The sequence below is a fragment of the Oncorhynchus keta genome, chromosome 14 (genome assembly GCF_023373465.1).
Source record: "Oncorhynchus keta strain PuntledgeMale-10-30-2019 chromosome 14, Oket_V2, whole genome shotgun sequence".
Lineage (NCBI taxonomy): Eukaryota > Metazoa > Chordata > Actinopteri > Salmoniformes > Salmonidae > Oncorhynchus > Oncorhynchus keta.
In genome coordinates, this window is record NC_068434.1 from 69,605,437 (window position 1) to 69,632,078 (window position 26,642).

The 26,642-nt window shown below is 42.0% G+C and overlaps 1 protein-coding gene across 1 annotated transcript; it reads right to left on the minus strand.

The window, feature by feature from the left end:
- Nucleotides 1-2,563: 2,563 nt before the first annotated feature.
- Nucleotides 2,564-23,719, minus strand: LOC118394172 (uncharacterized). The gene is made up of 18 exons (XM_052460775.1): nucleotides 23,258-23,719; nucleotides 22,179-22,253; nucleotides 14,569-14,655; nucleotides 12,887-13,054; nucleotides 12,596-12,688; nucleotides 12,371-12,484; nucleotides 11,732-11,884; nucleotides 8,866-8,991; nucleotides 8,230-8,358; nucleotides 8,011-8,105; nucleotides 7,813-7,918; nucleotides 7,482-7,565; nucleotides 7,104-7,210; nucleotides 6,567-7,005; nucleotides 4,872-5,056; nucleotides 3,940-4,551; nucleotides 3,582-3,813; nucleotides 2,564-3,251 (listed from the first exon to the last, which is right to left on the minus strand). The coding sequence occupies exons 1-18, from the start codon at nucleotides 23,321-23,323 to the stop codon at nucleotides 3,108-3,110; spliced, it is 3,015 nt and encodes a 1,004-aa protein (XP_052316735.1). The 5' UTR covers nucleotides 23,324-23,719; the 3' UTR covers nucleotides 2,564-3,107.
- Between the last annotated feature and the right edge of the window lie 2,923 nt (nucleotides 23,720-26,642).

Consider the following 26,642-nt stretch of genomic DNA (forward strand, 5'->3'; position numbering starts at 1 on the left):
AAAGACAGAGTGAAAAGAAGGAAACCTGTACAGAATAAAACTATAAAATAATAGAGCTACGCACAAGCAAAATCCTAGAGGAAAACCTGGTTCAGTCTGCTTTCCAACAAACAATGGGAGACAAATTCACCTTTCAGCAGGACAATAACCTAAAATACAAGACCAAATATACACTGGAATATTGAACATTGTACAATTCAGGTGTGCAAAGGTCATTAAGGAATATTGTGTGGAGATGGGTGAGCGAAAATCTATTTAATGCTTTTTCATTTCAGGCTGTAACAACAAAATGTGGAATAAGTCAAAGAGTATGAACATTTTCTGCAGGCACTAAATCACAATATGACAAAGAAAATGTATACTACCAAGCCTTTCATTGTCTTCATACAAACCAAACATTAAAATCAACTTCAACTCATGGAAAAGTAAAGGATGGAGTTCATCTAAAAATACCAGATAGCAGCATTTTGAAGGGGATGTTTACTTCCTGCATGATGAGACCCAGTTCCAGACAGCTGTAGTGCATCTCTAATGCAGTGTTTTAATAGGAGTAACACCAGCCAGGGAATTCAGTGATCTTATCTGCATATGGTGTTGATGATGGGGCAGCTGCACACATTTTCAGAACAGTTTAGGCCACGTGCGATGTCTCTTCTGGAAGACATCAGGCATGACATAAACAACCCTTTTCCTTACTGCCGTCTGTCTCAACTTTCTCACAGAAAAAAAAATCTGAGACAGAGGCTTGAGAAACTAACTGTTGTCTTGTTAAAGTTATGAGTTAGCTGGTCTCATTGGACAGAGCAGACTAGACTAATGAACAGCAGCGGAATGGGGTAAAATAATACTGAATATCTGCACTTACATGTACAACCATGAGAAAACACAGCAGGATGCCAGTTCAATAGCACCCAATCCCTGAATAATGTTCTCTCTGTTATCAAAACACTGCCATTTTCTGACCTGCTTTGACATATGTCTTCCGCGCATCAGGATTTATTATGAAAACAGATTTCTGGTGAATACCATTGATCGAAAAAGCTCTACATCATAAATAGAACATTAGACTGAAATGTACAATTGAGCAACAATCCACATATCAAAACACCAATGAATGAAACAAAAAAACCTGGAACACATAACTCAATCTGGTCCCAGTAAGAGGAGGCGGTGCTGGTTGTGATTGGAATGGGGGAGATAAACTACCATCACATAGCTGCTGACTGCTGCATTATTCAAATCCTTTTGTGCTCTGAGAAAAAAATAATAATAAGAGGGGAGAGAATGGAAAACATTGTATGACCACAGACTTTGTAACATGGCAAATGTAGGATAATGCAATCATTTAGCTGAGAATCCAAATTGAGCTTAATGCCAGTCTATACATCACTGTTCACTGTACGGCCGAGCTGGCTGCTCTTTGAACAGGCAGTTTTAAAATCATATGCCATTTTGCCTTCCCAATTGCAAATTATTCCAGCTCCCCAGAGATGTGTGATTTCGGACACACAGTTGGAGCAAATCATTTGCAGACTAGCTGAGCAGTTTATTAATCTGAGGTAAGGGGTGTGGGATTCACCACAACTATAAACAACCTCCCAAACGAACAACTTAAAGGCTCTGGCCATAGAACGCATGCTTGGTTCCAGCTCAGACATATCAATGTACTTGTGAGTGATAGCGCAGGCCGGAAACCATGGAGCAAAGCTGTAGGAAAAATGCAACCCCGTAATTGGTAACAGTCTCCACATTTATGTAAGCAAGGTAGGCCTAATTAATACCAGTACGAGGAAGATCCTCTCCTGAGCTCGCTGACATATTTATTATTGGACGTTCGGGCAGAGCTTTCTGGAGTCCATCAGACCTGTGTCTAAACACACAGCAGCCAGATGGTGTTTTTTTCTATAGCAGCTCCCACCAATGGCTCAGCAGCAATTACCAGGGGTTATCAAGGAGCATCAACCATGGAGCTCAGACAGACCGACATGAATTCTCTCTCATTTCCCCACTGTGCTCGCCTCAATCCCTTCTCTCCTTCTCCTCATTAAAATTCCTGAATCGTACTAAAGTTAAAACGGGTCTGTATAACAATTAGGGAGGATTGGACTGGAGGTGATGGGAATAGATGTTTGGGAAGAGTTTTTAATGTTGTTGGCACTCCTTATCAGCATTAGTAAAAAATAAAATAAAAAGCTGAAAAATGGCATGTCAGTCTGCTGCCATCCCATCATACCCTGCCACTCCGGGAAGTAACATGAGCCAAATGCAAGCCAGATGTATTTCAGCCATTGGGCCCAATTCCATCAAGCTGCAATATTTCACTAGACCGTATATTAATCTTCTAAAGCGTGTCACAGATTTCTCCACTGATAACATCACAGGTTTTAAATGATGGCTGAGTCATAGCTCTCATCAAACTGTGGCGGGGTTAAGAAAACATTCTGCTGGAAAATGTCAGCACACTGCTCCATCGCAATTAACCGCTTCCACCTTTATTTTCAGAGCTCGCAGAACTTAGGGCTATGATGATTTGTTCCCATTTCTAGAATAAGATCAACCAAAATATGGTAAGAACAGAGTTTTATTTTCAATAAGAAACACTGTAGAAAAAGATCACCCCAAAAATAATTTCTTTATGTTTCTCACATGTAGACAGTCATTACTTTGCAGTCTTTTGGAAATGCAACCAACAAGTGAGTCAACAATACCAGCCTCATCACACAACTGATCTTTTACTCTCTGAAAACATGGTGAGATAGCATACCTAATGCTCCCTGCAAGAGGCTAAAACATCCTCACCCAACAGGAGGCCTAAGGTTCTGTGGCAGCTCTGATAAACTGGACAGGATGCTGACTGGGTGACAACTCAGTGAATCATTGATGGTGAACCAAGACCCGCACAATTTACCTCCCAGGATAGACAAGACAGGGACACCCACTGTGCCTTCAAAACCACCCGATGCCCATGACCCTTTCCATCTCCTCAAGCAGGGCTGTAGTCTTTGAATTGCCAATCCCCTTCCTTCCATAGGTCCTGATGCAGGGCACAGAGACTGTTGTCTCAGAGGTCAGGGGTCACCAGAGTTTCCTTGCTGCGGCCCCCTGGATTAGTCTTCCTCTGAGGAGAGCTGGGCTCCGTCGTCATGAACCTCCCTGTAGGCGCCCAGCGAGCCCCCTTCCACAACATAGCTCCCTGTGCTGAACCTCAGCCCCTCAGACAGCTTCTGGGCTGCCAGCTTGGCCTGCAACTCCTGAGGGAAACACACAATTCAGGAAAGATGCTTACATTGAAAGGGTAATTAACCTGGAAAATGAGCAAGTGCTTAGCAGTAAGCATTAGGCTGCTATGCTATACCATGAACGGAAGTAGCATAGGGAGTGTTCATCAGATGAGCAATGTTTTTGTGGTGATAATGGAATAGCTAGGTAGACGTTGCCTCAACACTTATAACACATTTCATTCCCTCATGTAATCTGTGGGGTAACTGTTACCTTGAGCAGTGAGCATTTTGGTGTTGTTGGACATGCCTTAAATGTTGCTCTGTGGTGTGATGTGTCAGACAGACCCAGGGGCCACTCACCTGGTGTTTCCTGGTCTGTTCGTGTAGCAGGTCAGCTGACTGCTCCAGTGTCAGCAGCTGGGCAGGGCCGTAGTGTAGCAGTGGGAGCCTGGCCGCAGTGATGTCATCAATGTGCTTCCTGTCTCGCTCCCTCCTGGCCTCAACGGAGAGCACCGGTGATGGTAATAAGCCTCCAGGGGATTGGTTGGGTGACAGAGACCCTGACGGGGAGCCATCAGTATTGTGGGCAAACCTGCAAACATTACAGGAAGAGTTAATATAAGAGTTAGTAGGTGAAAATATTAGTGCATCTCCATAACTAAAGGCAGCATCACTGAACTATACAGTATTCTCATACTTTCATACAATGTGGACTTACTGATTAGGCTTGTACTTCTGTCTCCTCGTAACCGGGTCCTTCTCAGTCCTCTCCAGGACTTCTATGTAGTGTGGTTTCTTCTGTGGCTGCCTTCCAAGGAAGGGGTTGCCTGTAGCAGGTCTGTTGAATGTGTCTTTGAGGGATCCACCCGAGCCAGTTGAGTGGTCAGACAGAGTGACCCTCTGCAAGGCTTCCGCTAGGTCGCTCTCTTTTGTCCTGTCAGAGTCTGGAGAGACCTCTGCATCATCACCAGCCTGGGCCATATTCATGGTTCCAGCAGCAGATATTTTGGACACACTGTCTTCTTTCAGCGTGTCAACTGTTTTGCTCTCCTGAACATTAGGTGACAGAGGTGAGACGTCCAATTCTTGGACATTTCCAGGAGCTGTGTCCCCAGCTTGTCTCCTATGTTGGGAAGTTCCTGGTTTATTCTGGCTACCACGTGGTCTTTGTGTCAAAGCCTGCTGGTATTTAGACTGCAGCTCTGTCCTGACAGAAGACAGCATATCTTGCTTCCTCTCCTCTTCTTCATTGTGGGCAAGAGCAAGGCATATTCTCTCTGCAAAGTCTGAGATCTTCTTCCCTTTGTCTGGAAGGGTCTGTATAAACCTCCTGTTGATAACATATCAAATCTGTCTGTCAACAAGAGATAGTCAATAATTAACTACTGCTTTCAGCTAAACTTTAAATGTAGTTGGCAGTGATAGTAAAACAAAGGAATGTCAGGTTCTGTCAGGTTCAGGGTAAAAGGCATTTCCCTAGTTCAAGTAACGTCAGCTAGCTAGCCTACAGGTGGATAGTATATACACACAAGCGCCAAAACTGGCACCACTGTCTCCGCAACTGCTGGAAGTTTCTAGAATAATGTAATGTTGTTGTAGAGACTAACCATGAGTTCACTTCTGTCAGATGAATGATATGAAGTTACTTACTTGTTAGATAATAATTTATCTTGGCGTGACAGTAATTCACCAAGTTCTTCTTTGCTCTTGGTTTTGAGATCCCCCACTTGCCCCTGGCGTTCTGATGGAGCTGCCCACGATGACGAGGACATTGTTAGCAAGCTAGTAGCTACTAGTCTAAAACCCGCCCAAATAAGCTTACCGAATAGCTCAAATTACCCTATAAAACATGACTTAGTTAGTCCATTAGCTTTACACTTAACGGGATTATATTGTTCGATAAAATATACATTCATATTCAGCTGCCTGTTAGCTAGAACTTGTATTTTGGTAGCTACGTAGCTCGCGCGCTGTAATTGTAACCGGAAGTAGTACGGAAGTATGATACCTTCAATATTGTTCTTCTTTTGCTTTAGGATTTGGTTGGCGGATTGCATCCAACGTTTAGGTGCATACACCGCCACCTACTGTACTGGTGTGTGAGGCCATTCACGGCCTACCTACAGTCAATTATTGATGAGCGTTTTACGTTTAGCTCACACAATATAATTTAAAAGTATGCATTACAGTGTCGCTAATAGAATAATTGTGGCAAAAACGAATGTAGACATTAATACATTAATTTCTATAGGTTCCAAAAATAGTATGTTAAACGGTGTAGCTATGTAGTGCCAAGATGGAGTCATGGTGGCTTCAACCCTCTATAGTCATCTAGTGTATATATAAACAATTGGATGCTACATATAACCTCACTGAAAGCTTCACAAAATGAACAATTTCAGCCACTGGACTGTGACCATTTTCATGAATGATTATAAAAACACCACAATGTCACATTTCCAAAGTCAAATCAATCAAATGTATTTATAAAGCCCTTCTTAAATCAACTGATGTCACAAGGTTCTGTACAGAAACCCAGCCTAAAACCCCAAACAGCAAGCAATGCAGGTGTAGAAGCATGGTGGCTAGGAAAAACTCCCTAGAAAGGCCAGGGCCTAGGAAGAAACCTAGAGAGGAACCAAGCTATGAGGGGAGGAGTCCTCTTCAGAAGAGGAGTCCTCTTCTGTCTCTGTCTGTGCTGGGTGGAGATTATAACAGAACATGGTCAAGACGACGAGCAGGGTCATATAATAATAATGAATAATAATAATAAAACATACACTGATTTCATTAGTATGCGCTGGATGAGTATCATTCAAGAAAGGCACATCATGCTTATCATAACTTCTCATATACACAGTCCTGGCAGTGTAGACAAATTACTTATACCAGTGGCTCAGGGATGGCAGTCAGTAGAAATACAGTTCTTCAGTTTTGTCAGATATAGTTAAATATTATCCAATAGATTTTTAAAAAATGTTAAAAACGATTATCATCACAGTTGTGGAGTATCAGTGATGAAGCTGTTAATAAAGGCACAAAGTATATGTATTTTACATATTTGTACATCATTTGACTAATAATAAAATAATATTGCATCTAATTTATAGAGAGCAAACTAAAAATGTTAGAAAAAGATACAGTATAAATTTAAACCTTCATACATGATAGTGAATTCAGAATTCCATAAACCATACAAGAACATTAACTGTAAACAAAACCAAACATAATTGAATACTTTCAAGTATTATTTACAGAACAGTAGACTATTTACGCAATATGCAACATATTCCCTTATACAGTATACTGAATAGCTTTCATAAAAAGTATTTATTCATGTGATTACTCAATGTTAATCTTTGCTGTTATCTCCATAAGTTTCATGAAAGGTGTGTAGATTTTGGATGGGCTTGATCTTGGTCGAGAACAGGATGGGGCTGAAATGTCCGTCTCTGGACTTGAGGCTTTATCTGTGATTGGAACTGAGGCAGGCTCTTCTGTACTGGACTGATCAGGGCTTAGAGGGTCAGACGTAGACAGCGTTGGACTGGTTAGTGTTCCAAAGGACCTTGAGGAGTTGGTTGACAGATACCTGCTGTACTCAGGAGGAGTGTATCTCAGTAAACTAGACTCCAGTCTGCTGGGTGGCGGTAGACCTGATCTGAATGTCCTAGACTGTCCTAGGTATTCTGTAGAAGTGGGATGGATTGGGGTTTGTCTGGGTTGGTAATGTGCTGCTGGAGGTTGGACATTAGTTTCAATCTCATACCCTTGTATTTCAAGTCTGTGGAAGTAAAATGAGAAAACAGAATAAGAAACTTAAAAGAGAAACCCAACTACAGGAAATGAAGACACGTGTATAGTAGAACCAGTGGTTCATACCTGGGGAGCAGATCACAGCCCACTCCTATCTCTCTGGTTTGCACAACTTCCCTTGGCGTACTCTGTACAGACATAAAATACTTCAGCTTGTCTTCTAACTCATTATTCTAGGAGGAAGGAACAAAGTCAGATCATGCAAATGAGGTGGATGTGATGTAATCCAAGTGGACCAGACAGAGACAGATAATGTCACAAAAAGTGCAACACTGAATTTAGAGGTAGAGTCATGTCAAAGGACAACACACAGATTGACGATCTGAAACGTAGGAGAACGCTGGACATGAATGCATCCATGAAGTTAAAGTTTTGAAAACCACACCAACATTCATAATGTTCGGGAAGTGGACAGTACATAGTGTGGTCGCAGTCCAGTCTTACCTCACACTCCACAATAGCAATTCTGTCCAGAAGTTCTGAGATGAACATGTCCTTCTGTGCCACTTTAGCTCGTAATGATTCAACCTTTACATTTTCAAGATGAAAAAAATAAACAAACTTTGCATATCAGTATAACATTCATATGTCAGTGTACTCATGTTTCCATTGACAGTGAGACAGAGCGAGAGAGAGAGAGAGAGAGAGAGAGAGAGAGAGAGAGAGAGAGAGAGAGAGAGAGAGAGAGAGAGACATAGCGAGAGAGAGAGAGAGAGAGAGAGAAAGAGAGAGAGAGAGAGAGAGAGAGAGAGAGAGACATATCTTAGTCATTCACCTCCTCTATCATGCCTTTGACCTTCCTCTGCTGACAGAACACCATGTCATTCAGGTGTTTGATTCTCTCACGGAGCTCCCCTGCCTCCTCTTCCAACTTTTGAGAACTGTAATAATTAATTATAGTGCTATCACTCCAGTATATACATTTCAATGGGATGGAACATATAAAATGCTATTTTTGTTTTGGCATTTGTACCTCTTTGCTGCAGTTGCATCTGTTTTGTATGTCACTTCCATCAAGCGTAGACGCTGTTCACATTCCTGCAGTTTCTTCTGAAGATGGCCCTTTTCCTGCAAAAAATACATATTATTATAGTATTCTTGCCCAAAGGACATATTACACCTAAAAACTATAGATATAAAGATAATGTTGCATGCATTATTGCATTATTGGATGCGTTATTCTGGGTCTTACCTGTCCCATACAGTCCAGCAGGCGCTCCACCTCACTGATCCTCTGGTCCCTTTCAGCGATCTTGGCCTCCGCAATCTTAGCATTCTTCTCTGCCTCTTCTAATCGCCTAATATACTCATCAATTTGGGCCTAGTTGAAAAACATTGACGGTAAACAAAATATATTAAAAGCTTTAAGGCAGAGAACATACAATTTAATCTGGGCTCATTATCATATCAACACTTGGAAGTTAGGCTACTCTACATTTAACAGTACCATAGTGAGTTACTTGTACCACTAGAGGGAGACTCATACCACTTGTATGAGCAGAGTGAAACTGAAACCTTTCATACGGTTGACATCACATGAGGTTGGTGGCACCTTAATTGGAGAGAACGGGATCATGGTAATGGCAGGAGCAGAATCAGTGGAATGGTATCAAACATATGGTTTCCCTTCCATTTGCTCCATTACGGACATAATTATGAGCTGTTCTCCCATCAGCAGCCTCCTGTGGTTTACATATACACTTTTCATTCATATGTAAGATGGTGAAAACATCACCAGCCTTGGTTTTCGCATGATTAATCGATCACCGCCCTTTCTCTTCAGGCAGTGGCTTGTGCGAAGTGATATCAGAAGGAGACTCAGCAGTACCTGTAGCTTCTCTATCTCCTCTCTGTGTTTCCTCTGCTCCTCCTGAAGTCTCTCCTCATACTGTCTCTGTAGCCTCGCTGTCACCTCCTGCACTGTATGGCTGTTGGCCTCCTGAGACGACTCCACCTGGACAACACAAGCACACATCTATCAGTCAATTTAATTTCAAACAACACTGTGACGATACAAAGACCTGCTAAAGAACATTCATGTAGAAATGTCTGTTGATTCTGTATTTTTCTAGTGAGTCCGGCATGAATGTTAATAGTTCAAATCTGGAGGACTGGTTCTTTGAGCTTCAACTATCTGTCAATGACATGTCATTCATCATCACATAGAATTGCAGTTGAGTGTTCAGGGGTCAGAGCGGACAAACAGGTCAGAGAAGGCCAATCAGTCAAAGGATCAGGGGAGTCACAATCGAACATTGAATGAAACAACCAGAACATGAAATGTGTGAAATCAAGCAGAGCATTCTGAGACTGAAGTAGAGAGGTAAATTAAAAGAACGGAGTAAGCCACAGAGAGATATCAATCATACAATGCAGGGATGGTCAACTTTGATGGGGGTGTGGCCACAAAAATTCTGAACTTATTATAAGGGGCCGAAGTATCCACATGTGCGTACAACGCCTCCTACCACATTGCAAGCAAAACATTTTAGCAGCCACCCTCTTGACAGTGGAGAGAACATTTTTACGTTATTTTCATGCAATTCTGCACATTTTGCAATGGGGCGTACAGAAAAAGTTGCCGTTTTAAAGCAATTATTCACAATTCTTTACTGCAATTCTTCACATTTTGCCATAGCGCGAAGAGAATTTTCCATAGAATGCCGAGGGCTCCTTATAGACCCAATGCTCCCGAGTGGCACAGCAGTCTAAGGCACTGCATCACAGACCCTGGTTCAATCCTGGGCTGTATCACAACTGGTCGTGATTGGGAGTCCCAAGCACACGCACTGTCGTGGATGCAAGGTCCGATCCCACTTCTGACAGCAATGTAATGAAACAGCAGGGAGCAGGTCTCCCTTCTGACCTTCTAGCCCGTAGTCCAGCGCGCTACCGACTGTGCCGCAAAAATGGAGAATTAAAAATAGGACTTGCCCCTGGTTCAGTCCAGAGCTATCAGAGTCATACACAACAGAGATGCTGCCTGGGCCAAAACTAGATTCACAGACTCAGCCCAGACTGGCAGTCTGTCAGGGGATTGAGAAATTGTGTGTAAAACTAGTTTAAAAAGCCAAAGCTGATTATTATGTTAATACACTATCTGAATGCACAGGGAAAAGTTACACTATGCTAACATTAGACAAAAATCCACAGTGGCTAATCATTTGTAGCCTGGTCTGCTTAAGTGTGCATCTCCTTTTATTGCTGGCTCAGTAGCCCACGTTTTTTTATTTAACATTGTTACCAGGAACTATTCCAAAGGCATGGAAATCTGCATATGTGCTGCCACTCCATTACGGTGGGGATTCAACACTACCTTGTTTAGCTAAGATTGTTGAATCCTTGGTTAATGTACAACCTCGTTCCTTTTTATCTGATAATTGTATTTTTAATATAAACCAATCAGGGTTTAGGTCTGGGCATAGATAGTACTGCCACAGAAGCCACGCTAGTTGTTAATGATCTTGTCAATGCCTTGGATGCTAAAAAGAGCTGTGCTGCCTTGTTTATTGACCTGTCAAAGCATTCGACACTGTTGGTCATTCTGTTTTGCGGAAGAAGTTATCAAGAAATGGCCTGGGATATACAGCCTGTTTATGGTTTCAGAATTATCTTAGCGACAGAACTCAGGTCAGCTTGACAGAGGGGGTTAATTAAGAATTTATTGAGATTCAAAAAGGTGTTCCTCAGGGTTTGAGGGTTTGACATTATTGTTCACCTTGTATATTAATGACACACTGTTAATACTTGTAACATTAATCTCTATGCAGATGACACAGTTCTGTATTCCTGGGCCAACTCGGTGCAGCAGGCCATTCATGAACTTCAGCATGGCAATGATTCATTTCAGAAATCAATTACAGATCTTACATTAGTGTTAAATACAAGTAAAACCAAGCTCATGCTGTTCTCACAGAATGTTGACCCTGAGGACCTGCATATTTGCGCTACAAATGGAGCCCAAATTGAGGTTGTTTCTCAATATAAATACCTGGGTGTCTGGATTGATGTTTTTATTTTAGCACACATAAGAAACTGATACCATTAGAAAATGTGTATATAACTGCAAATTTGACCAATTTAATACCTGAATTCCCACCAAAATCCCTGAACATTCATTAATTGTCAAATTTTTAAATGTATTTTTAAAATTTAACTAGGCAAGTAAGTTAAGAACAAATTATTATTTACAATGACGGCCTACCCCGGCCAAACCCGGACGACGCTGGACCAATTGTGCGCTGCCCTATGGGACTCCCAGTCACGGCTAGATGAGATACAGCCTGGAATCAAACCAGGGACTGTAGCGAAGCCTCCTGCACTGAGATGCAGTGCATTAGACCGCTGTGTCACTCGGGAGCCAAATAGTGTGTTCCCTGACCGGGAATCGAACCCAGGCCGTGGCGGTGAGAGCACCGAATCCTACCCACTAGACTAGACTATCCATCAAATTGATTTTAAAAATTCAAAATGTTTTGAGTATTTTCATCCGGTGTCCAACTTTTGCATTTATTGGAATTGTTTTTATAACCTTTTAACAATTGTGATGACCATTGCTACTTCATGGTGTATCCTGTGTATCCTGTGATCACTAATGACTAGAGTAAACTGTGCCCCATAAACAAAAAGCAAACACTTACCAGGCCTGTGCCACTGTGTGGTGCTGGTGTGCTGTGTTTACATTAGTACTCTACCTTCAGTTTGAGTGTGTGGTTCTCAGCCTGGGCAAGTTCCAGCTGCTTCTCCCTCTCCTTCAGCCTCTCCTCAGCCTGCTGAAATGAGCTTCTCAGGCTCTTCATCTCATCCCGGGTGTCCACACGATTGTGACAGCTCTCTAGTAGAGATTTCTGCAAAGGAAGCTAGTTCTTTAATTCCTAATACCAACCATGGGCATTATTGCATGCAGCAATCATGAGCAGAAAGATTGAGTCATACACTGAAACTAAGATTAACAGCTTCGAGCTACTTTATAAAACAAACATGTATAATGAACCAGACAGGATATCCGTAAGTATAGTGCTGCACATCTCTGTTTAAGAGGATTAAGACTTTCCATGGGGGGGTTATGAGACATCCTACTGGGCAAAAACTGGTTCAATCAATGTTGTTTCCACGTGATTTCAACCCCAAAATTCTATGTGATGATGTTGAATCAAAGTGGAAAACCCCCAACTTTTAACTTAAATCCAATCACAGGGTGACATTTTTGTTTGATTTCACATTGAATTCACAAATGTAAATCAAAACGAGACATTGAACTGACGTAGGTGCCCAGTGGGATGGCCGTGACGAGACAGTGACAGGCCTGTTTGACAGTGTTGTTGATCCTGTACCTGGAGGTCGATGTTGGCAGATATGAGGGAGCTGTTCATCTGGTCAAAGCTGTCCATGGCTGCAGTCCGAACTCTCACCTCTTTCTCCAGAGTCTTCCTCTGGGAGTTGGCAGTCTGGAGAGACACACATGGCACACCCAATTCTCAGATTTTGTATCCATTTTGTGCTTATAAGAAGCTGTTAGCTGTCTTATTAGTCATGTGTGCCTTTGTGTATTGTCTTACCCTGATGTCTTGTGATAGTTTCTGCATCGAATGTTGCATTCCTCCAAACTGGCCGTACATCCGCTCTCTGACCTTCTCCAGGGAATCTCGCACCTGTGCAACACACGATTCGAGTAATCCATCCTTAGTGCTTAATTAGCAAATCTATAATATTGTCCATGTTACAGAATCCTGGTGTTAGCTCTTGGATACCCTGCAGGCCTGTCAGGTGTACTGTACTATAGACCTCTGCTCTGTTTACACTCCTTAACTTGGATCAGCTTCATCGTTATCTTCTCCATCTCCACTCACCTCCTTGATGTAACTCATCTCATCCCTCAGGTGATTGACAGACCACTCGCACGCCATCACTTCCTGCTGTCTATCCGAGCCTGTCCCCTGCAACACACCGTACACCTTGGGCCCGTGCTGCCGCTGCAGCGACGTCTCTAGCTCCCCATTGGTCGCTGCACTGAGGTGCTGAGGGAGACAGGATCAACCCGGTCAGGTTTCTATCTAGGCAGACTTTCTACCAGCCTGTAGATGTGTGTGTGTTCGCCTCTATGTGAGTGTTTGTGCGTTTGCATATGTGCGCATGCCCAGGTATTTCGAGCATTGCTGCTGAGCACTTGAATCTGGAGGTTGGGAAGCAGGGATGGAAACAGGGTGTAGTGAGGGTGTCATATTTCTGCAACCCAGTACATGAGCTCCTGCTGTCTCCCTGCTATTGTTCCTCTCCAACAGGGCTCTTAAGGAGCACAGGTGCACACTGACACAGGTCCTTTGTAGCTCAGCAGTATCAAGAAGTGACTCAAGCACCTTTATGTTATCTTACAGTAACATACAGTATGAGAGGAATCCACTGGGTGACACAGATACAGAATCTTATCAGTCTCACGATGAATAAGTCTTACTGTGTGAAGAAGCAATATGTTTCCATTGTTATGATCAGACAGGCAGCCAGCCCACATTTGAGTCTGTTATCTACCCTACATTATTCAACAATAGAGGAGCCAAAACAATGGCCCGCCCTACTATGCCACAGACTCCAGTATAAACGATGGAAGGTGAATCTGTTTGCCTTTGACAATAAATTTGGGACACTCAAATTAGTATGATATGTTACGTTTGGTATGGTTACATAAGTCAGATGGCAAACACAAAAGTATTGTGGGTGGGCGGATAACGCAAATGTCGAGCAATCCAAAGATTGCGAGTTCAAATCTCATTACGGACAACTTTAGCATTTTAGCTAATTCGCAACCTTTCAACTACTTACTACATTTTAGCTACTTTGCAACTACTTAGCATGTTGGCTAACCCTTCCCTTTAGCCCTTTTAGCTAACCCTTCCACTAACCCTAACCTTAACCCTTTAACCCTAACCCCAACCCTAACTCCAGCCTACCTAACATTAGCTAGCTAGGTAACGTTAGCCACCTAGCTAGAATTCGTAACATATCATACATTTAGTAAATACCTAACATATTGTAGGTTTTGAAAATTCACAACATATAATATGAATTGTAATTTGAAGTGGGTGATGGATATCCCCAAATTAATACATACCATACAAAACATAACATATCATACAAAAATTGAGAGACTCGAATTCACGTACAGAATAATACGAAATGCTCTGTGACCAGGTTGTGCACATAGGTCCATATGACCTCTGTTTCTACCAGAGGCAGAGGGTTGTACCCAATACTACACATCGACAACATTTGTTTAACATACACAGAAATCAATACTTAATCAATAATTATCTGAGGATAGGTTATATCAAGGATAATACAAAAGGTTCTAAATGTTCTTGTTTACATACAGTGCATAGTTTGCATATTTGTGTTTCACACGCCAATAGCAGAGTTGACCACAAATTCAGGAAGTCACTTCCCATATTCTCACCATAACATTCTGTAACTTTCCCTTTCAAAAGCCTCTATGTAGGAAACCATGATAGCTTTTTATGTTGTGGTTGTGGTAGTTTACCTGTACAGGTGACTCACTGCCAGCTGGCCTCTCTCTCTGGATGAGTGTGTTCTTCTTCTTCCATGTTCCGTTGACAACCTTCTCTTGCTGAGAAGACAAACAGAAACAAACAAACTGTGTGTTCACAATGTATGGACATATTTCACAACCCTGTAACCTGATGATCACTGAATGCTTGTAATATTTTGTTTGCAAATGATATGGTTCAATGTACACAATGCATTCCCCTCTTTCAGATAATGATATGGGCTAAAGGGTAGATCATTAAATGCATGGGTCATGTACCTGTTCTCATCAAACTTGATGACAGATTTACCATCTTTGTTGAAAATAGTCTACTGTAGTTTTGATCACTGGGAACAGTCATTATACTCATTTTTAGACCACATCTTAGTCATAATCCATACATTTATTTTTTAAAGAATGGTTTGGACTACCGCAAAGCTTTGTGGGGAAAGAGCTAGGAGAAGCCTAGTTTCTGTACACTCCTTGATGACAGACATCAACAACACGGGATGGTAATTGATATACAGTACCAATCAAAAGTTTGGACATGCTTATTCATTCAAGGGCTTTTCTTAATTTTTTACAATTTTCTACATTGTAAAATAATAGTGAAGACATCAAAACTATGAAATAACACATATGGGATCATGTAGTAACCAAAAAAGTGTTAAACAATATTTTTTTGATTTTCAAAGTAGCCACCCTTTGCCTTGATGACAGCTTTGCACACTCTTGGCATTCTCTCAACCAGCTTCATGAGGAATATTTTTCAAAGAGTCTTGAAGGAGTTCCCACATATGCTGAGCACTTGTTGGCTGCTTTTCCTTCACTCTGCGGTCCAACTCATCCCAAACCATCTCAATTGGGTTGAGGTCGGGTGATTGTGAAGGACAGGTCATCTGATGCAGCACTCCATCACTCTCCTTCCTGGTCAAATAGCCTTTACACAGCCTGGAGGTATGTTTGGGGTCATTGTCCTGTTGAAAAACAAATGATCGTCCCACTAAGCGCAAACCAGATGGGATGGCATATCGCTGCAGAATGCTGTGGTAGCCATGCTGGTTAAGTGAGCATTGAATTGTAAATAAATCACTGTCACCAGCAAAGCAGCTCCACACCATCACACCTCCTCCTCCATGCTTCATGGTGGGAACCACACATGCGGAGATCACCTGTGCACCTACTCTGCGTCTCACAAAAAAATGATGGTTGGAACCCAAAATCTCAAATTTGGACTCATCAGACCGAAGGACAGATTTCCACCGGTCTAATGTCCATTGCTCATGTCTCTTGGCCCAAGCAAGTCTCTTCCTCTTATTGGTGTCCTTTAGTAATAATTTCTTTGCAGCAATTCAACCATGAAGGCTTGATTCACAGTTGATGTTGAGATGTGTCTGTTACTTAAATTCTGTGAAGTATTTATTTGGGTTGCAATCTGAGGTTCAGTTAACTCTAATGAACTTATCATCTGCAGCAGTGGTAACTCTGGGTCTTCATTTCCTTTCACGGTCCTCATGAAAGACAGTTTCATCTTAGTGCTTGATTGTTTTTGCGACTGCACTTGAAGAAACTTTCAATGTTCTTGAAATGTTCCGGATTGACTGACCTTCATGCCTTAAAGTAATGACAGACTTTCGTTTCTCTTTGCTTTTTTGAGCTGTTCTTGACATAATGTGGACTTGGTATTTTACCAAATAGAGCTGTCTTCTGTATACCACCCCTACCCTGTCACAACACAATTGATTTCCTCAAATGCATTAAGAAGGAAAGAACTTCCACAAATGAAGTTTTAAGAAGGCACGCCTGGAAATGCAGGTGACTACCTCATGAAGCTGGTTGAGAGAATGCTAAGAGTGTGCAAAGCTGTCATCAAGGCAAAGGTTGGCTACTTTGAAGAATCTCAAATATAAAATATATTTTGATTTGTTTAACACTTTTTTGGTTACTACATGATTCCATATGTGTTATTACAATGTAGAAAATAGTACAAATAAAGAAAAACCCTGGAATTAGTAGGTGTGCCCAAACGTTTTACTGGTACTGTATAAAAAAGCTCTTGTTTCTAAGAAGAGAAAATAGGAGCTTCCATACTAAATAAATATTAGCTCAGAGGAACTTCAGCCAAAACATCTACTCTGCAGCCCATCAAGCCAGAGAGAGAATGTGTCCTTCGCCCATCCAGCAGAGATAAGAGATGGGGAACAATGACGCCACTGTTGTTTCATGGCCTCCTGAGCTCGACGTTGCTTCACATTTACACACCAGATAATCCACAGAGAGAGCAGGCTGACGAGAAATTATGAGGCGCTCCAAATAGCCAATGTGAATTCCAACAGATGGGAGAGAAGAATGGCCGGCATTATGTTTTATGGCCAGTACTGTACACACCCTCTGAAATAACTCAATATGTCAGCCTCTATTGCATTTTAAATATTACAATATAGGTGTTTCAGCATGTTTGCAGAGGGAGCATTTATTCCAGTTTTGTCCTGGATTCTTTGAAGTTGTAGCTGCAACAGACACAGATTTTTCTTCTTCTATCCAGTCAGATAAGGGGCTGTGAAAACAGTTTTCATGTCCTGCCAAAGGAATTTGACCCTTACTGAACTGTCAGTGTTATGTATTCATGGAAAACCAGATGAGAGAGGCCTAGTCTGAAGAACTCAAAATTGATATAGAATTGTTGTAAAGCAATGGGCAATATTTGCTTCTACACTCTTAGAAAGAAAAGGGTTCCAAAAGGGTTCTTCGGCTGTCCCCACAGGATGAACCCTTTTTGGTTCCAGGTAGAACTTTTGGGAACTCTCACCCTCTGTGGAAAATGTTTTACATGGGACCCAAACGGGTTCTACCTGGAACCAAAAGGATTCTACCTGGAACAAAAAAGGGTTCTTCAAAGGGTTCTCCTATTGGGACAGCCAAATAATAATTTTACGTTCTAGATAGCACCTTGTACTATTCACTACTTTAATTTACATAACACTATCTAAGCTTGGCTGTGTATCAAAATTGCTTGCATAATGAAAGACTCCACTGTGCTATATACCTCTGTAATTCTGCTTTGTGCCCTGAGCTTTATTTCCTTTCCTTAGGACATGTACAGTTGAAGTCGTAAGTTTACACACACTTAGGTTGGAGTCATTAAAACTAGTTTTTCAACCACTCCACAAGTTTCTTGTTAACAAACTATAGTTCTGGCAAGTCGATTATAACATTTACTTTAAGCATGACGCAAGTCGTTTTTCCAACAATTGTTTACAGACAGATTATTTCACTTATAATTCACTGTATCACAATTCCAGTGGGTCAGACGTTTACATACACTAAGATGACTGTGCCTTTAAACATCTTGGAACATTCCAGAAAATGATGTCATGGCTTTAGATGCTTCTGATAGGCTAATTGACATAATTTGAGTCAATTGGAGGTGTACCTGTGGATGTATTTCAAGGTCTGCCTTCAAACTCAGTGCCTCTTTGCTTGACATCATGGGAAAATCAAAAGAAATCAGCCAAGACCTCAGAAAGAAATTGTAGACCTCCACAAGTCTGGTTCATCCTTGGGGAGCAATTTCCAAACGCCTGAAGGTACGACGTTCATCTGTACAAACAATAGTATGCAAGTATAAACACCATGGGACCACGCAGTCGTCATACCGCTCAGGGAGGAGACACGTTCTGTTTCCTGGAGACGAACATACTGATGCGAAAAGTGCAAATCAATCCCAGATCAACAGCAAAGGACCTTGTGAAGATGCTGGAGGAAGGTGGTACAACAATTCTATATCCACAGTAAAACGAGTCCTATATCGACATAACCTAAAGTCCGCTCAGCAATGAAGAAGCCACTGCTTCTAAACCGCCGTAAAAAAGCCAAACTACGGTTTGCAACTGCACATGGGGACAAAGATCGTACGTTTTAGAGAAATGTCCTCTGGTCTGATGAAACAAAAATATAACTTTTTGGCCATAATGACCATTGATTGATATGTTTGGAGGAACAATTAGATACCACGAAATTGGGGAGAAAAAGGGGTAAAAAAATAAAAAATAAATAAAAATATATGTTTGGAAGAAAAAGGGGGAGGCTTGCAGGCCGAAGAACACCATCCCAACCTTGAAGCATGGGGATTGCAGCATCATGTTGTGGGGGTGGTTTGCTGCAGGAGGGACTGGTGCACTTCACAAAATAGATGGCATCATGAGGAAGGAAAATTATGTGGCTATATTGAAGCAACATCTCAAGACATCAGTCAGGAAGTTACAGCTTGGTCGCAAATGCATCTTCCAAATGGACAATGACCCCAAGCATACTTCCAAAGTTGTGGCAAAATGGCTTAATTTCAACAAAGTCAAGGTATTGGAGTGACCATCACAAAGCCCTGACCTCAATCCTAAAGAAAATGTGTGGGCAGAACTGAAAAAGCGTGTGCGAGCAAGGAGGCTTACAAACCTGACTCTGTTACACCAGCTCTGTCAGGAGGAATGGGCCAAAATTCACCCAACTTATTGTGGGAAGCTTGTGGAAGGCTACCCAAAACATTTGACCCAAGTTAAACAATTTAAAGCCAATGCTGCCAAGTACTCATTGAGTGTATGTTAACTTCTGACCCACTGGGAATGTGATGAAAGAAATAAAAGCTGAAATAAATCATACTCTCTACTATTGTTCTGATATTTCACATTCTTAATTAAGATAAAGTGGTGATCCTAACTGACCTAAGACAGGGATTTTTTACTAGGATTAAATGTCAGGAATTGTGAAAAACTGTGTTTAAATGTATTTGGCTAAGGTGTATGTAAACTTCAGACTTCAACTGTATATGGAACTTACAGTACATGTCATGTAGAATTAAAAAGATTTGCTTTTGTAACCCATTTGATTAAAATGCCTTAACTTCAAAAACACCATCCTTTGACTCAAGCCCATTGTGGCAGTGGGGGTCTTACATTGCAGGCGTATAAACTTTCAGTCTAGCACCTCTGTGCCACAGTTCTAGGCAGTTCACATGGAGCAGATGCATTACACCACATCCAGGTCAGAGTCACTGATAAGCCTGTCTCACACGGAGTGTCGGGTTACAGGACACACCCTTTTTAATTTCATGGTAGATCACCACTTTCGTCATTGTCCTTTTCCAAAACATGATATCTCCGACTTAAATGTGAGATGTTTCCTCCCTCCTTCACTTAACTATCTTGTCATATGTGTTTTCTTTCTTCGTCTTCTCCATCTCTTTGCGACACCACAGTCTTTTTGTCTCCTGCTACCCAGGTTTCACTTCCAAATGACTAACAAACCAAGAATATGTGCACAATATGGGAGTGTTCCCTATTGTTACGTATATTTTCAATTCCTCTGAAGATAACATCTACATACAGCGAGTTCAACCATCAAATAATATAGTGTCAATGACAGCCCACAGACTTTTACGATAGTCGCTCTCCATGTTTGATGCTGACCTTTATTTTCAGATGTAGGTCGTAGTGACATCATCTGCTTATTGTTTGATTCACTCAAAGTACTGTACTGATGAATACTGAATTGGCATTATTGAATGAAACCCTGACAACAAGGGAAGAGTTATGTCAGCTGCCTTCAACATGCCTGCTAAGTCAATAGATAAAGGGAAGCTAGAGGGGATGTGGTTGGAGGGGAGGCACTTTGATCATCCTTCTCTCCTCATTTCCCACTGTACATCCTTACATACTAATCGTCTGTTTATGTTCTATCTGTAAGGTCTCTGAAGTTAATGGGCTGGGATAATTATTCATGTAATGTGCGATGTGTCCTGGCCGCTCCAGAGCGCTGCTCTTGTTAGTGCTGGGTGGCTCGTTAAGTGGGCCTAGCTTCAGCACAGACTGATACCACATTGCAGTCTGAAGCGCACAGCTGGCCATGGCAGAGTGGCACGGCCCTCATATGACTGGCACAGATGTGAAGTATCATCAGCAGGGCCCTGAGTATTTCCAGACCACATAACTAAACCAGGAAAAACTCTGGGTCCTAATTAACTAGGGCCCAACGTTGTTCTTCTCTGTGCTGCTCTCTGTTCAACCCTGACCTGGCTGTCGTCTTTCATCATTAGTAATGCTGTAAACATGCACAGCTTCCTGAAGGGAAACACCATCAGATGACACCATTAATCACACTGCTATCAGCTGAACTGTGATGACAAAGGGGTGGGGCAGGTTAGAGAAACAGTGTACAAGGTACAAAGAACAGCATGGACCTATCTCTCTGCTTTCTGTCACTATCTCAGTCTCTGTGGAGGAGCGACCGAATCATTCTTCACCTAACCTCAATGTGATTCTAAGCAGCACACTGTGTGCTGTCAAACACTTACATTACAAACTAGCTGATGTAACTTTGCCAGACCACAGCTTCTCAACACAAACAGAGCAAAACGGCGAACCACCTCTGGCAAACAACATGCCTGCCTTTATTATGACGTAGGCTACCCATGTGTACTAAGTAGGTACCATGTAATTAAAAAGAATTCCGTGATTGTTTATTGGCTAAACATTTGTATAAGACGACCAACAAAATGTTACAGTATGATGTTATCATGTGTCGTGTACATTATATATGACATACGGCATCTGAAAACAGACAACAGTATGCGGTTCTGTGTAATCCTGTTGTCAGCTAGGCTTGTGCATGCTGAAGAGAGTTCTACTGTAGATGAAAATGGACACGCAGCTCCTAACCTTGTGCAGCGTACTGTGAAAATCAGACACAGCTGTGTATGTGTCATGTATACTCCCTCTCCGGCCTCTAGGTCACCAGGCTGCTGATTATCCAGCACACATGTCACCATCGTCTTGCGCACCTGCGCCTCATGACACTCACCTGGACTCCATCACCTCCTTGATTATCTTTTCTATATCGGTCACTCCCTTTTCCTCAGGTGTTATTGACTCTGTTTTCATGTCTGTGCGTTGTTAAAACACTCACTCCCTGAACTTGCTTCCCGACTCTCAGTGCACTCGTTACAGTATGTACTGTACACACCCCTGTGTGGATACAATTGCATAACCAACAGCCCAGATAATGTAACAGCAGTAAATCTCAGTGGTTCCACCTTTTCCTCGTCTCTGTATTGTGTAAACAGTTTTTTTAACCTTTATTTAACCAGGCAATTCAGTTAAGAACAAATTCTTATTTTCAATGACGGTCTAGGAACAGTGGGTTAACTGCCTTGTTCAGGGGCAGAACAATAGATTTTTACCTTGTCAACTCGGGGATTCAATCTTGCAACCTTCCAGTTACTAGTCCAACACTCTAACCACTAGGCTACCTGCCGCCCCGAATGCTACAGTCCATGGAATGTTTCTAGAACTGAATCAAAGCTGGTTCCTACTTCACAATTCTCACCTGACTTGAGTGTGTTTGAGGGATAGAGAGGGCTGTGAATAAGAAAGGGAGAGAGGCAGAGCATACAGACTACAGGTTGAGGAAGCAAAGATTAAGGGAGGGGAGAGAGAGAGAAAAGATAAATCCAGGCTCCATAGGGTGGTGAAGATGAAGACGTGTGAGGCTGACTGGGTGTGTGAGGCTGCCTGGGTGTGTGAGGCTGACTGGGTGTGCATTTTGAGACTCACTGAGGTTGGTTTCTTGGTCTCATTCTGTCCATTGTCTCCTGTATGAAGAGTTAGTCTGAGGCGCCGGATCCTCCTCTGGGACAATCAAAAACAGATAGAAACACACACAGACATAAAAAATAAAATGTCAATGTCACTCAGTTCAAGCTCATGCACCAGTAATCAATGTCATAGTTGGATGAAAATTGAAATGTGTTGTGTTACCCAGTGTCACTCTTTACGACATAAAAATGGATTGGTTCATATATAATGTGATAAGCATGTGAGACACAACATTTGTGTTGTAATGAGCCTGACTGTTGTGTTAAAATAAGCAGAGCAATGTTTCTGATGGGGTCCAAATACAACAGGTCACCATCAGTATTTATAATTATAGACTGTGAAACCACAAACAAAAATGATGCAAATGTGACTGCAATGAGGTAACTGCATCAATATGCCTTATACCACTTCATGCTAGCACTATCTTGTTTACAAGTTCAACACATCCCTTTAGAACCAAGGTGCCCTAGGAGCTGATTAACATACTGTAATTGCTAAAGCAATCTCTTGGTTGAGAGTGAAACATGACGCTGTAATCATCATAAGGATTAATCCAACTCCATGTTGGCTTTTATGTTGGCTATAAATCCTTTGGTGTCACTTCATTAGCTGTGAGAATGGCTTTTATTGGCAGTTTAAAGACGCTGTCTGCTTTGCGCTCTGGGCTGATCAAATAAACATGACAGCCCTGCCTCCCAGATACTCGGCTCTCATTACAAGCTCAAACAGATACACGTATCCCTGAGCCACATGCAAAATTCCAACATACCGGCAACACTCAAAAAGTGAGAATGATTAGTTGTGATGTAGACATGCTACGAAAACTAGCCTTGAGCAGCCAGACGTGAGGAAAACAGATTGAGAGAGAGAAAAGTGAACGGGGAGTGGGGGGAGCAGAGACAAAAGCAAACAAACACCAGATAGTCTACAAACACACTGACTTACACAAACCAACACGCCATGCTACTCATCTGACAGGTGAATGAGTGATGTTTGGGTTCTATCCTGGGACAGAGTGGCCCCCTGGGGCTCCTTACCTCACTGGGCTGCTCTGGACTGTCCTCGGTGGTGGTGACCGATCCTGGTGAGCTGTAGCGTAGCATGTCTCCCCTGGCCTCTGTCCACTCCCCTGTTATCTCTTTTCCTCTCTCCCTCCCTCTCTTCCTCTCACTCTCTTTCTGGACTACAGTACAAACTCACACAGCCCCCAGCTCCAGCCACTGTGTGAGAGACTAGAGAGTGAATGAACAAGAGGGGAGGGGAAAGAAAGATCCACTCTGACAAGTTTCTCTCTTCAGTGTTATGTAGAATTCATTTTCCAGTTGATGAACAAGGCCTGGTATTCTTGTTGAGTGCCAGTCAGTCAGGGGCTAGACTACAGACCAGCTCCACACAATCCCTACTGTTCTACTACTGTATAGAACTATGACACTGTCCCAGACTGTAGACAGCACCTGACTCTACCTGGCTGACTGCCTCTCTCTCTCTCTCTCTCTCTCTCTCTCTCTCTCTCTCTTTCCCTGAGCCTCCCATCAGACCTGTCGAGCCACATTTCACCCACTCTCTTGCTCTGCGCCTCCCACCTGGGTTGGGCTGTCACAGGGTGGGCCCTCACAATCATGGACAGGTGGAGCTCTATGGCACATAGCCCTGTTTACAAAGCCCCGTTTACACCATGTCCAAACCTGTGGGTTTTGTGATCTGATCAATATGATCAAATCACTATCTGATCAAAGTTGGTCAGATCTACACATGGTTTTAAAGTGTGTCTCTTATCCGTCCAATGTGTACACACTGTGATCAGATTTATTGGGGCCTCACTGTATGGAAAACACTCAAAGTACTGTAATATATTTAAATTCAAAATATGCCATTCTGTTCTTCAGAAGAAAAAAAATGTTTAAAAATGTTGTTGAAGACCTGCCCTTAACAAATTAATAATTAATTAATGATCTTTGTTGTGGTGTATTGAATTGTGGTGTATAAGTGGTTGTTCATTTGTACTTATTGTATGCAGTTACATTAAATTGTTTTATTTTAAATAGATTTCCTTTCATATTTTAATGTTACCTTTATAAACACAACCAATGATTATTTTTGCAATAGCATATATGAAATGTATTTATTAGACTGTCAGAATGTTCACGTCCAAAAGACTAATCACTGGCTCGAATGGGGGTCCCTCGAGGCCAGGCCCTTTCTAGTGGTAAATGGTTTGACCATCCAGATCTGTTTACACTTGACTGATATCTAGATACAATGGGTCCCTGACTACTTCCAAAGGTGGTCAGAAAGATCTGATCGCAATCAGATCACAATGCGTCCTTTAATCGTCTACACCTATCTTTAAAATGTGTGCACAATCAGAATGTGGACAAGATCAGGACAAATGATGCATGTTAGCACAAGGTGTAAACTGGGCTAGAGAGACACATTATATTCTCTCTCATGGCAGGTCATTACTGTAGGTAGCCAGGCTAGGCAGGACTGCTTCTGGTTCTGTAGCAGTATTGAGTGTCTGCAGTATAGACATTGAATGGTTTGTGGGTAATCATGTGTCAGTTGAATTACAGTAAGGTTGTATCGAAACCTGAATATAAACAAACAGATCTGTTTGCTTATATTCAGGTTTCGATAGTGTTTTATTAAAGGCTTGGGGTGAAATGTGTTGATGATATGGTAGGCTGCTCATTTAAAATGTGACAGGGGATATTTGATCATTATGGGATGAGGTTATGACAAAGAGGGGTTGCTGATCCTTCCAGAGTTTGCAGTGAATGTGAAAATACAGATAAATATACTACTGTACCTTCCTTGAGAAAAATGCATGAAGTATTTCTCTATGTCACAATGGGGGATCACATTCCTGGAATTGATATGGTCACAACTCTGTGTCCTCCCTCAGCAGAAACAGACACATAGAAACTAAACTAATGTTCAGGGTATTTTCTTTGGTCTCATAGTAAAACCAATTGTGTAACAGGTCATGTTATACATAGGCAATGAGTGGAGGCATAAAAAACTTCAACTGAAATATGTTTCAACAAAGATGTGCCAATATGTAAAGTAAGTCAATTCTCTGAATAGTATGAGTGTTATTTCCACGTGTTTAGGTAAACCATTAACCACACAACAAACAAATGGTTTTGTTAACTTCTGCAATCAGGCAACCAGCCACCTAGTATGGCCACCCTTTCATGCTTTACAGATCACTTCTTAAAGTAACACAGTCATGTATCAAACTCAGATGCCATATTTCACTATCCCATGAGTACTATATGTCAGGTAAGGTGTTGATTGTAATCTTAGTGTCTTGCTTCTGGAAGCCACTTGGTTCAAATCAAATCAAACTTTATTTGTTGCATACGCCGAATACAAGTGTAGACTTTATCGTGAAGTGCTTACTTACAAGCCCTTAACCAACAATGCAGTTCAATAAGAGTTAAGACAATATTTACCAAGTAGACTCAAATACAAAGTAATAATAAAAAGTAACTCAATTAGAATAGCAATAACAAGGCTATACAGTATTTTTTATTGTGAAACAAACAAGAAATTATACAAAGTTGAAAACTTAAGTGTGCATACCTATTCACCCCCCAAAGTCAATACTTTGTAGAGCCACCATTTGCAGCAATTACAGCTCCAAGTCTCTTGGGGTATGTCTCTATAGGTTTGGCACATCTAGGCACTGGGATTTTTGCCCAATCTTCAAGGCAAAACTGCTCCAGCTCCTTGAAGTTGGATGGGTTCCGCTGGTGTACAGCAATCTTTAAGTCATACCAGAGATTCTCAATTGGATTGAGGTCTGGGCTTTGACTAGGCCATTCCAAGACATTTAAATGTTTCCTCTTAAACCACCCGAGTGTTGCTTTAGTAGTATGCTTAGGGTCATTGTCCTGTTGAAAGGTGAACCTCCGTCCCAGTCTCAAATCTCTGGAAGACAAACAGGTTTCCGTTAAGAATTTCCCTGTATTGAGCACAATCCATCATTCCTTAAATTCTGACCAGTTTCCCAGTCCCTGCCAATGAAAAACATCCCCACAGCATGATGCTGCCACCACCATGCTTCACTGTGCGAATGGTGTTCTCGGGGTGATGAAAGGTTTTCGGTTTGCGCCAGACATAGCGTTTTCCTTGATGGCCAAAGCTTAATTCTAGTCTCATCTGAGGTCCGTGGGGCGACGCACAATTGGCATAGCGTCATCCGGGTTAGGGAGGGCCTGGCCGGTAGGGATATCCTTGTCTCACCGCGCACCAGCGACTTCTGTGGCAGGCCGGGCGCAGTGCACGCTCACCAAGGTTGCCAGGTGCACAGTGTTTCCTCTGACACATTGGTGCGGCTGGCTTCCCGGGTTGGATGGCGCTGTGTTAAGAAGCAGTGCAGCTTGGTTGGGTTGTGTATCGGAGGACGCATGACCT